At 37.8% G+C, this 12,694-nt stretch overlaps 1 protein-coding gene across 1 annotated transcript in view; it reads left to right on the plus strand.

Annotated features, from left to right (window-relative positions):
- Positions 1 to 11,528, plus strand: part of CD7 (CD7 molecule) — a 154,053-nt gene extending 142,525 nt beyond the window's left edge. The window contains exon 4 of the mRNA XM_044084850.1: positions 9,195 to 11,528. Coding sequence (XP_043940785.1) covers positions 9,195 to 9,296 — 102 coding nt within the window. The 3' untranslated portion in view covers positions 9,297 to 11,528. The remainder of the gene's footprint in view (positions 1 to 9,194) is intronic.
- Positions 11,529 to 12,694: the final 1,166 nt, after the last annotated feature.

A 12,694-nucleotide genomic window follows, 5' to 3' on the forward strand; every position in this document is an offset into this window, starting at 1 on the left:
ACCCTGGACATGGGCCTTTTAAGGTTTTCTTTTATTCCTTTCTAGTGTCCCAATATGAATTCATTACATGCCAACACAGTACTAATGTCATAAACTAGGATAAGAACTTCACAGGCAATATGAGACTGAATAGACAACAACGGTCTTTGCAGCAGTGGATTAATATGTTGGTATGTAGATAGCCTAGTAAGTAATTGTGCAGTAGAGTTCTATACCAGTCGTAATTGAGCTAGCTCAGCACATGGTAATCCCATTTAAGCATGCGGTAGTCCATCCATGAGAAAAAACAGACTAAATGAATTAGATGCTTAGGATGATAGCCCTCAGATATTAACAAGAGTATTTAATGACAGCAGAAAGAGTGATCTGATAATTCAGTATTATATCTATATTATTCACCTTTGATACAAAAGTCAGTTTCTCACCATCCTGTGTGATTACTGGTGATTAAAATTGGAGGAGAGAACATAATAATAGTGGCATGATTGGCCATTACTATGATCTTGCTGGTACTTATTTTCAACAGATTACCATTCACCCACAGTGGATGCATTCCAAGTATGAGGCAAGTTTATTTAAGGCCACCACAGACTCTTGAAGGAGCGAGTGGTATAACTTTTTATCAGCATAAGAACCCATGGCCCTTAAGATGTCAAGGCAAAGGGTGAGGTAGAATTAACTCTGGAGGCATCCTGCTGGGTATGTTCAGTGAGATAGGAGGCAAACCACTATCATAAAATATATACAGAACCACAATAATTGGTCAAATGGTTGAGAAATTTTATGGTTGACCATATCAAATGCTGGGGTAAGATAGCAACCCTGATCTCTTGCCATTAGTAGAATTAGGTGTCATAACTAGGACATTCTCAGTATTATGCTTATTCCAAAACAAGGTTTGAATTGTTTAAAGATTTTATCAACTCTCAAGAAGGAGTCCAGTTGCACATACCTGACCTTCTCAAGAACCTTATAAACAAAGGGTAGTTTTAAAATGGGTCTTAAGCTGTCCAGATGTCCTGAAATATATTTTCTAAACTGTTTAGACTGCTTGCCCTTTAGCTTGTTATTACATATAATAAAAGTTTCAATAAAAATTATTTAAATTTAAAAATAGGCATGTACAACAACTCCAGATTAATCCTTAAATTGAACTACAGTGACAAAATATACGTGCATGTGTAATGAAATGGGATCACTGAGTCATACATAATTCAAGTACAATTAGTAGATGCAAAAATATGCTGTAGAAAACAGAATGCTAAATTAAGCACTTTGTTTAAAACTTTTAAATTGTGCAAATTCTACATATGAAAATGTGCTGTTTTATTTTTAGCATTATATTGGCAAGCTCATATTGATAGTGCATTTTATATGCCAATGATATTCAATTCTCTGTAAAACTTAATTCGGGGCTGTGTGTATAATAAAATAAATGCATATTTTTCAGAGGGTAATGGCTAAGACCCAAAGACAGAGTCCCTGTTGACTGGATTCTTTTTAAATTGTGAAACTGCTAGGAAAATCTCTGAAAACTATTTGTAATAGGCTCCCAGGTTTGTAGGGAAGTACAAGGCTAGCTGCCCTTGAGTGCCATTTTAAACCTAGCCAATTTCCCTTCCTGTGCTTGAGTTAGCCTATCCCATTTGGTTAGACATTGTCCTTTCCTTTATAGGTTGGAGGTTGGCATAGTGGTAAAGATGAACACCTTATAGGCACAAGGTCCAGGATTTGATTATCTCATGGGGTAATAGGCTGGGTTGCAATGGCCCACAAGGACAGTTAGCCTGGTACTAATTTATAAGGTGGGATATTGGCTTAATGGTTAAGGTTATTACCTTACAAACACAAAGTGCAGGGCTTTATTCTCACAAAATGAGCCACAAGGGCAGTTAGCCTAGTACTAACCTATGACCCAGGGTCACTAATTAGTTATATATTACTCCTAATGACAATAACTGTTATCATACCATATATAATTTGATGGGACCCATGCATGGGATAAAACATTTAGGATATGTCTCTGTCCATGCATAGTAAAGGGGGCAGGTCTGAGGTAAATTTTCTGTTTCCCATCCATAGATCAAAGATGTGTCTGAATATGGACAGGAATGAACTTTATTTTATGTGGATCGAGAGTCTATTCCATAACAGCAGTGACCTCTGTGAGATATATCTCTCCCTACAAATTGCTCTATTGACATTGGAGAAAAGGTTTAGTTCCCTAGACCAAGAATTTTCTGATGTGCAGTAAATCCAGTATTAGGTTGAAGGATGCCATGTATGTCAGAGTCTTTGTTATGTCCCCTATCTGACCCTGTCAAGAAGCTTGCTTTTACTAAGCTTGCTCCTCACAACATTCAAATTAAGCACAAGGTACTTAAATCCCTTAATACCTAGATTGATGGAAGCAACGATCTTTTTTTTTCTTTTTCTAGGTCAGCAACTAATATTTACTCTTAAGCATGGTTAGGTTCACCCAGAACTTCAATGATTGCTTTTTTGTTTTGTTGCTTCAGTCTTGTGGTGGGGTTGTCCAACTCTGCTTGTTTCCCTACCCTATGCCCAATTCCTACCCACCCCTACTAACTCTAAATTTACAGTGAAGCTCAGCTTTTCCCCTGCCCTTCTACTCCCCCTCTTCCTTTCTACTCCTTCCAATCAACTCTCACTTCTTTCCTCCCTACCTCACCTCCTACACCTACTCTCCCTCACCAGTCAGAACACTCTGTAAGCCGCAACTACACACCCCCTGCCCATCTTGCATCTCCCACAGAAAATTACCTCCTAACTCTTAACTCTAACTACAACACTGTACACTGTAAAATCATTCTTCATATTAGCACTACTGAAAACATATTGCACCGACTCCCCTTCCCCTTCCTTAGTGATTCTTCTGCCACTCAGTGCCCACCTTTCTTCTCTGCTTAACATCCCTTAACCTCCCACCTCTCTTTCCCTCTCACCCACACCAAGCATGCTACTCATCTAGCTCTTCATTCCTCTCCTTATTCTTCTCTCTCACCTCTCCTCCTACCAAATTGAAATACCTCACATAAACTTAACTCCTGCTCTTACCCTAGAAACTTGGAAACTCCCTAAACTATCTCAATAACACCCTATCTATTCAACCTCTCTAACCCATTCTTACACAAAATCAAACCATTCCTCCATGTACTACCTCCCCTCAAAACTAAGCCTAATTACTACACTTACAGCTCTAAGATTCCTATACTGATACACATCACCAAAAGTATATCCTTATGAGAAGACATTCAACCAAACCCTGATCTCTTTTCCTCTGCCTCCAGAACACCTTCCATACAGCCCCATCTGCACCTCACCCCATGTTCCCTACCAAATGCTTAACCTTATATTCACTGAATATTTCCAGCCTCCTCAGCAAAGTAAGTGAATTTCACTCATGGGTTGCTCATTATTCACCTGACATAATAATACTCATGGAAACTTGTCTTAAAAGCCACATCACTGACAATGAAATTCTTCTTCCTAGTTACAATATCTTCTGCCACAAAAAAGGAGGAGGTATAGGTATAATTTGTTCAATCTAAATCAACCTACCCCCTCTGTGTGTTTCATTACCCAACTTTCACCCTGCAGAGCTGTTAATAGTAAACTGCAAACTTAATAATCACAAAAAAAAAAGAAATTGCTGCATTATATATACCCCAGATAATAACACCCTCACTGTTGAACAAGTTCTCTCCTGGATAAATCAATGTATAGCACATGAAATAATAACACTGGGTGACATCAACATTGATTGGCAAACCTTGATCAGTGACTCCCTAAACTCCTGTATAAATGTCCATGGTTTCACACAACTAATTCCAACCCTTACTCACTACAGCTAACCAACTGACTCCAGCTCTATCCTCGACTGGATCCTGGTTTCCAGTCTGAATTTGTACCACAGCTTTGCTACACTACCTGAATCTATAAGTGACCACCTTCCCATTTGTATCCAAAGGTACTTCTTCCAACAAATTAGGCACATCTATATCACATTACCGAAATGTGAAAATATCTAACTGCCGAAATGTCAAATATGCCGTTCATCAAAACCGTTATTGTGGGGGGGGGGGTTGTTCCCCTCCCACTAATTTTATATGCCAACTCTGAGATCAAACTACAGTGAGGAAAGGGCAAATTTTCTGATCCTCACTGTACCATGAGCTCACAAAAAAACATTTCACTGAACGGCATATTCGACATTTCAGCCATTCTATATTTTCAATTTTCGATAATGTGATATAGACCCAGTTAGGCAGCATAGATAGAAAGAGTGCCATAGTCTCACTAATTTTGTCACTGAACGGTTCAACAATAGACATTTTTCCATAAATTGCTCCTTCTTTCTAACCATCCCCTTGAGGATGCCGTTCAAAAATTTAACTGTATTATTCTTGACATTCTCAATTCCCTTGCTCTCCTTAGGAAAATCACAGTGACAGCACTGTTTGCACCTTGGATAGCTCAGTCTACCTGCACTTTAATGCATGAGAGGGATAATGCTTGGAAAAACTGGCTAAAGTCAAAATCCACCATCCAACTACAAACTTTTAAAAAGCTTCATAGCGTCACTAAAAAGAGGTCATTAATGACCAAAAAAAACTTCTAATGAAAGCCTCAAACAAATCCACATAACAATTTAAAAAAATTCTGGAACACCATTAATAAGGTCCTCCACCTGGGAAGCCCTAGTATTCCTAACTCTTGCCCTAACAACTCCCACTTTGAAACTGCCATTATTCTCAACACACATTTCATAGATTCCATCAAAAATCTAACATAGAAGAGAAACACTTCTGATTTCACTATTCCTTCTTCTTCCTCAGGCAATAAGACCATCTTTTCACTCAAACGTGTCTCCACTGCCTACATAAAATCGCTACTAAGCAAACTTAGCAATGGTCTCCCTCAGCAAATAAGCTTCCACCTGCCTTCCTAAAATTATCTGCCAGCTCCATAGCCTACCCTATCTGCATCCTTATCAACCAATCCATCCATAAATCTACAGTTTCCTCTATCTAGAATACATTTTACACCATTCCAATCCACAAAAGAAGTCATTCTACTTAACCTCTCTAATTATAGGCTCATAGTCATTTGTCCCCCTCTCTAAAATATTTGAAAAATGCATACACAAGCAGCTCGTTCACTATCTACTGCAAGGAAATCTACTCACAACTACCCAACATGGCTTCTGCCCTAACCACAGTACATCCTCTCATTCACACTATCTCTCAAGCCAGAGACAACAATAAGCTAGTATCCTATCTATTGTTAGAACTCTCCAAAGCCTTTGACACTGTATCACACCCTAACCTCCTCACTAAAATGTTTGATCTTGGTCTCTCTAATTCTGCCCTCTCATGGTTTTCTAGCAACCTCACCAATGAACAGCAATCCATCAAATGGCTCTATTCCTTCTTATCCTTTCTTCCTGTTATTACTGTTGCACCTCAAGGCTCCTTTCTTGGATCACTACTATTTAACATTTTCACAAACTGTTTCCATACTTCCTGCTCCCACTCTTCTCTTGCACAATACTCTGATGATTCCACTATTATCTGCACTTCTGATAATCTTCCTCACCACCACACTATAACCCAAAACTTCAACTCCATTGAACAATGGCTAACTGGCAATTAACTTGTACTTAATCCCCAAAAGACTAAGCTTCTATTATTCCTCCCAAAATCTCTCTGCCATCTTAAATCATCTTTTACTATCACATCCCTTGACAACACTCTAATTAACATTGAAATGCACACCAGGCTCCTGGGTGCCATCATTGATGATCAACTTAAATTCGATCTTCACATCCAAAATTGCATAAAAAAGATTCATCATAAACTAGGCTTACTCTATTGAGATAAAAAAATTCCTCACCAAAGACTCTAGACTTTCCCCTTGCCAACATCTATCTATGTCCCAGTCTGCTACATGGCTCTGATCTTAACCAGTCTACAATCCTCTCTAAAGTCTAAACATGAACTCACCTATAGCAAAGTCTTTAGGTTCCCAGCAAATCAACCATACAACGTACACCACTGCCTGTCTCTCAAAGCTCTTATATGGCTTGAACTCCCTCACCAGCTCGTACTACCTCAACTACTATTTACTGACTCTACTATCAAAAAAACAATCACCTGCCTAGCCATCTCTTCGCTTATCACCTTCTATACTCCAAATTGCTCTCTCCATAGTGCTGATCAGCTACTCTTGGACATCTACAAGGCCAAAAGAAAAATTGATCAACATCTCTACAGCTACTTTGCTGCCTCAGCCTGGAACAAACTTCCTCTGTCTATCACAACAATGTCCAATACCCTCAACTTCAAGAAAGCCTTAACAGAATATCTACTGAACTCATGGGTCTGCTCCTGCAAGAACCCTACCTAACCCTACTATTTATTTTTTTCATTTTTGTATTACTGTATTCCAAGGCTTGCCCTTTTGCTTTATTGTCTGTACTTTATTTTTGAGAATTGTTTTATCTATAGTTACTACCATTGGTCGTATGTACTTGTTTGCCTTATTACTTGCTGACTGAACAGTTTTTGTACCATATGCATAATGTAGTATTTGTAAAATTTCTAAGGAAATGTATTTGTGACTCTTGTACTTAATGTCTGTTGCATATTTGAAACTATCCATAGTCTATGCTTATTTCTGTTTTTTAAACCAGTCTTGTTGGAGCTTTTCTCCCTGAGCATCAGCTGAAAATTGGCTCATGCTCAGTCAGACATACCTGGTTAACAAGTGTCAAAATAAAAAAATAAATATATCACTTCCTTGCATTTTGTAGGGTGCCAAGTATAGTGACTGGGGGTTGAATCAGTCCATGTAAAACATGTTGTTTAGGCCTTCTATCCTTTTAATAAGGTATTTCTATGGGTATTCCACTTGTTGCATGTGTCTGGACAGATACATGCCAAAAGGGGTATTATATTCTATGACTGGCCTAATGAGGACTGAGTAAAGTGAGACAATGACATCTCTAGACCTAGATACAATCCATTTGTTTATAAGGTGTGCAGTACAGAAAGACTTTCTTACAACAATGGGCACATGCTCGTCAAAAGTTAGGTCACTGTCCACATAAGATGATCCCAAACAACTGGGTCAACTCTTAGGGGCATATTGTCATCCCAGGAGTGGATGACTTCCCAGAAGATACAATGTATTTTTTGACATTTAGTTTCAGTCCATGATTTTGACACCAGTTATTTTTCTTGGGACAAACTTTCCTGTAGAATGGCTAAGTCATTTGGGGATTCAGTGACTGCTCCTAGCTTGCAGTCATCTCTAAATTTAGTCATCTAGAGCCCTTTGTATTGGTTTTTATTTCAGATCTGTAGATGCCAAATAGGGGGGTTCCAGCTCAGAACCGTGGGGGACTCCACTGGTGACTGGTCCCTTTGTGGAGGTAAGATGCAAAAAGTCAAAATAGGGAAGCTAACTGTAAGTCAGCTGGCAATCCAGCTGGTGACATAAGGTTTAATTCCCAGGTTATTTAGGTTTTCTACTATGTCTGAGTGGGGAATTGTATCAAAAGCTTTGGCCAGGTCAGTATGTGGTGTGTACCATTTTGTCTTCATCCACTGCTTTGGTGATCTTTCAAAAAATTTCATCAGGGTGAGTAAGCATGACCTGCCCTTGACAAATCCAATCTGAAATGGATCCACTGTTTGTAGGTTTTCTATGTCCTGATTGATTAGTTCCATGATGAGCCTTTTCAGTACTTTGCATATGAGGCTGGTCAGACTTATGGGCCTGTAATTGCCAGGGTCTGTGGAAGATCAGCTCTTCCTTTACTTGGTACAATACCTGTATGAAGGCCTTAACTGAACAGAGTTAGGAGTGTGGCTGAATTACGCTTCATGCATTTAACATGCATCCAGGGACATTGTCAGGACCCATCGATGCAGTATTTTTAGCTTTTGATAGCACTTTTAGGACTGGGCCTTGTGTGATATCTGGAGGTGAGCCAATTTCAGGTATATTTTGAGGGACATATGGAGGGGAGAGAGGGGTAAAGTTAGAGCTAAATTTATTGGCTAGTAGGTTTGCTATATCTTCAGCATCAGTGTAGGTAACATCATTCTCACTCAGCTCAGCACATTGCTGTATTATGCTTTTGAGATTACAAACATAACTAAAAAATGTCTTGTGATTGTCTTTGGCTTGGGTAGTCACTTTAACGTCAAACTTGGCTTTGATGGATTATATTAAGCTCCTGGGTTGTTTATTTTAGAAACAAAGGCTCTAACTTTCTGGAAATTACTCTTCTTTTGGTCAAAAATATTTTACTTTTATTATAATCTAAATCATAATATAATTTTTTGCAAATATTTGAAATAAATATGTTAACTATTAATCACAAAAGAATTTTCAGTATTTACCAGACATTTATATTTTAAATGAAAAACAACAGGCTTATAGGTCATCTGCAATATTTTATGACTATATTTTATAGATCATTTTTAGTATCCTTCTCAAATTGCATTTCAATCAGCTACTCACCCCAGCAAATGGCTAAGTCTTTCATCCTAGCAACATACCGGTCATTCCAACATGCTAGAGACAAGAGGCATCCACTAGAGTGATTTCATTCTGTTGGTTTGTTTTTGCTGACTATCTCTCTGTCAGTGTCTGTCAGATGCACTACCATGAGGCCTACAACACTAGACTCAGTGGTGTCATGCTCCCACACTGTTTCCCATCTCCTGTATAATGTTACTGTTTAGCATTCTAAAGGTCAGCCAGTTCTCTGCTGCTGTGACAACTGATCTGTATCAAAGTGATAGCAACTCAGCAGGCTGAGATATCTCCCTCACCCCAGCATAGTTATACCACACATGGATGCTCAGTCCATATTTTGTAATATGGATCCACCTCTACGTAGGCTCCATCATTGTGTGAATTGTTATGCATTATTTTGTATGGTTCTTTGAAAGACTGTTCCCAAAATATTACTCTAGTGTTACAAAGATCTTACTTCAGCTCCAAAAGAAGAAGAAAAAAAGAGTTTTACAGTTTTATCTATCCCAAAAGTTAAAAACATCAAGTCTACTTTTATTGCGTCATTGATTTTTATAAGTATGCCTATAATTAAGCCAGGTTTATCAGTGTATTATATATCATTTATTTATTTTTGTTTGCAGATGAAGAAATGCTGTCATTATAATCAGTCACATAGAGTGGTCACAAGCAACACAGAATATGAAGATATGACCTTCAGAAGAAGCACAGTGCAATCATTTTAATTCCTTGGATGATTAAGTTACATTAAGCATGAGGATTGTTAAAGGGAAAAAAATACAGAATCAACAAAACTGGACATTAAGTTTTGTTTGTTATTGTTGCTGTTACTGTCAATGTTTGCTATATAAGATATGATCAATACCTTACAAAACCTGAATACAAACAACTTCTGCAGTAAAGGCAGTATTTAAACTATTAGTCATAAAATGGTGTAGTGTAACGAGAAATAATCATTGTTGATAAATTCAAAGCACTGAAGCTAAAGCTGGTCTGACAGGCTCACGTATATCACAGGAACAACATCAATGTTTGCACCCTGACATCACATATCACAGAGCTGATCTGTTCATCAGTACCCCAGATTCCAAAAAAAAATGCTGCAGATCATATCACAAAGCTCATGGTTCATATTTGTAATTTACTTTTGTTTTAGATCATATTACAAAACTCATGGTTCATATTTGTAATCTACTTTGGTATTATATCCACCATCTAGAAAGAAGCTGTCATTCACTTGCTAACATTGTGCCTTTTTTCTTCTGACTACTTTCACCAAAATCCTAGGAAAGGTAGTCAAGTCACAATCTATGTGAGCATCTGTCACTCTTCTCTCTCACTGAGTAGTTTTAAGGTTTGCTAAGGTATCAAGGCAGCATTATGATTTTCACTGCTCAAGACTTTTATAACCTGGACATGGGACACATGACTGCCATCCCACTCTCTGGCATCACCAAGATCTTCAACTAGACTAAACACTTTTCTACTCAATGTTCTGGCTTCCCTTCATCTTTTAGTCAGTCAAACTGGATAAATGGAAAACTGCATGTTGAAACTGGTGACATTGGCTGTGACAATGCATTATCTTCAATACCCATCAATGATTTATATTATTCTTTTATCTGTATTACTTAAGATTGTGTTACTGTACCTCTGTGTCCTAAGGACTTTCCAGTATATTAATATTTCCAAGACCTATACTGTTTCAAATTTAGAGAGAAACAATCAGTCTGACCTTAAAAATGATTTTTCCTATAACCTGTCTTTTCAACAGAGATATCTAGGAATCAGAAATGACAGAATAAAGGCAATGCTCTTTGAAATATCTTGAAGGGCTTCTAATGTCCCCATGAGGTGGTTCATAAATGTGAACAGTGGGTGACCACTTCAAGGATTGTACATTTTTAAATATCTTCTCTACCTTGATCTACATTCAGTCAGTTGTTTACTCACCATCGGTCAAACAGAACATACTGTTAAATATTATTACTTCTATTTTAGTATGTTGTGGTTAAGCATGAGATTTTGGAGAATTAATTCCACAACTTCCATATGCTCTTATTTCAACAGTCACAGATCCCAAACTAAAGCTCAAACAAATCTGCAAGTTGAAATGATCATAGTACGTCACCTTCATTCAAAGCTTAATGGTCTTTGCTATATGGGATTTCTTGCATATTATGAAAGACTGTTACTGATCCATTTTCCAGTCTAGTTTTAAAGTTTTTTTGGAAGTATCTCATACTATACAATCTCTGGGTAGCTTCTGCTGTAGATGAAGAGCACCAAATTGAATATCTACCCACATGCATTTTAATATATTTTAAATATATGACTAGCAGAAATGTTTCCTCAAATGGTGTAGCCTATAATTTTGGCTACAGATAATCATATATGGTATTACACTGCCGCAGCCTACTTGGTTCATAGGTTATTACTATGGTCACAGCCAAGGAGACCATCATAATGTTCAGCCACATCACCCGGTACTGATGGAAGATTAACAATATCACACATTTAGTAGATTTTCCCTACATACCCCTTGTGAAAATTTGTGATACCCATCCAGTCAATCAGGCTGATTATAAAGGTTGCTATGGAAATACTCTGCTTTATATGTAAGGACAGCCTATTCAACAAATGAGGAATATGCTGTGTTAGGTACATGTCATGCCATGCCATTTGGTGATATTGATGTGGTAGTATAGGTATAGGTTTCTAGAATGGACATTTGCTTTACCACTTGTTTTGTTTAGGGGAAGGAATTCAAAAAATGCTGAGGCATTTACTACTTGGAAGGCTAAGTCAAGATCATCCTTTACAAGACTATATGACACTGAGTAGAAGGATATGGCTTTTAAACTATCAGAGTAGCTATGTATGAATGTGTCTTTCAGCTTTTCCTGGTTAAGGGTCGCCAAAGCAGAACTCCGGTCCGCTAATGATTGGCAGTTGATTTTTACGTACCGAGTTGCCAGCCCTGACGTACAACCTTCAATGAAGGTATGCCCATTCATGCATGTCTCCACACAGAAGACGCTCTAACTGAGAAATGAACCGGACAGCGTCTTACTGTGAGGCGACAACTCTACCGAAGCACCACCACAGCGGTTGCATCAGAGTAGCTATGCATATTGAAACCAAAGGTGGTGTTTTTTTTTTTTTTTGTGAGGAAATGTTGACATTTCTCAAGTTAGTTTAGGTGCTTATTGATGTGCAAGCCAAAGGGGGGAAATATATTCAATGACATGCCTAAGAAAGAAGGAGTAAAGTGGGACCCTAACTTCTTTGGACCTTGATCAGCTACCACAAAGGATATGTTTTACAAAGTAGAAGGATTTTTTTAACCCCCACATAGATACAGTGGTCATAGGAGAGTCTATTCTTATCAAAGGTACACAAGTTCCACAAGACTTTACCAGATTTAAGATAGAAATGATCTATATGGTAAGTAAATTGTATTTATTTATTTTTATTTTACAGCTTATTTACCAGGATAGTCCATTGGGCCAAGAAGAGCCCATTTTCAATGGAGTCCCAGGGAGAAAAGCTCCATGAACAACAATATAATATGAAGACAATGCATTTATATTTATGTAATATTATTAAAGAACAGTGGTATTACACAACATGAGAAAAAATCCACAATTGCAGTGAAAATAGAGTCAAAAAGCAAAAGGTAAAATTACTCACACACACATAAATAAGTCAATTAAAGTAAGAAAAATCCATTGGTGCATATTCATGTTAGATTTGTTACAATGTGCAATAACACAGGGTTGACATTAAATACCAAATGAGACTATACTGTTTTAAGCATAAGCCTATGATTAACACTTCAAGTTGGAGGAGAGAAAGAAGACACAGTCCTGCAAAATGTAGGTAAACTTAAGAAGGAATACAGGGAGTAAGGCTATAGTGACAATAATAATATTTTAAAACATAACCTACTCAATACTCTTTTATATGCCTCGCCTGTACTCTCAAATCTCAACAAATCCGAACTAGGTAAGCTGTCCCATAGCTACAATCATATTGCCAGATTCACCACTGGCCCCACCTATAAAACCCACCACTGCCAGAACCTTAAACAACTAGAGTGGCTAGAACTGCCCAGCTTAAT

The sequence above is a fragment of the Protopterus annectens genome, chromosome 10.part0 (genome assembly GCF_019279795.1).
Source record: "Protopterus annectens isolate FY-2018-M chromosome 10.part0, PAN1.0, whole genome shotgun sequence".
Taxonomy (NCBI): domain Eukaryota; kingdom Metazoa; phylum Chordata; order Ceratodontiformes; family Protopteridae; genus Protopterus; species Protopterus annectens.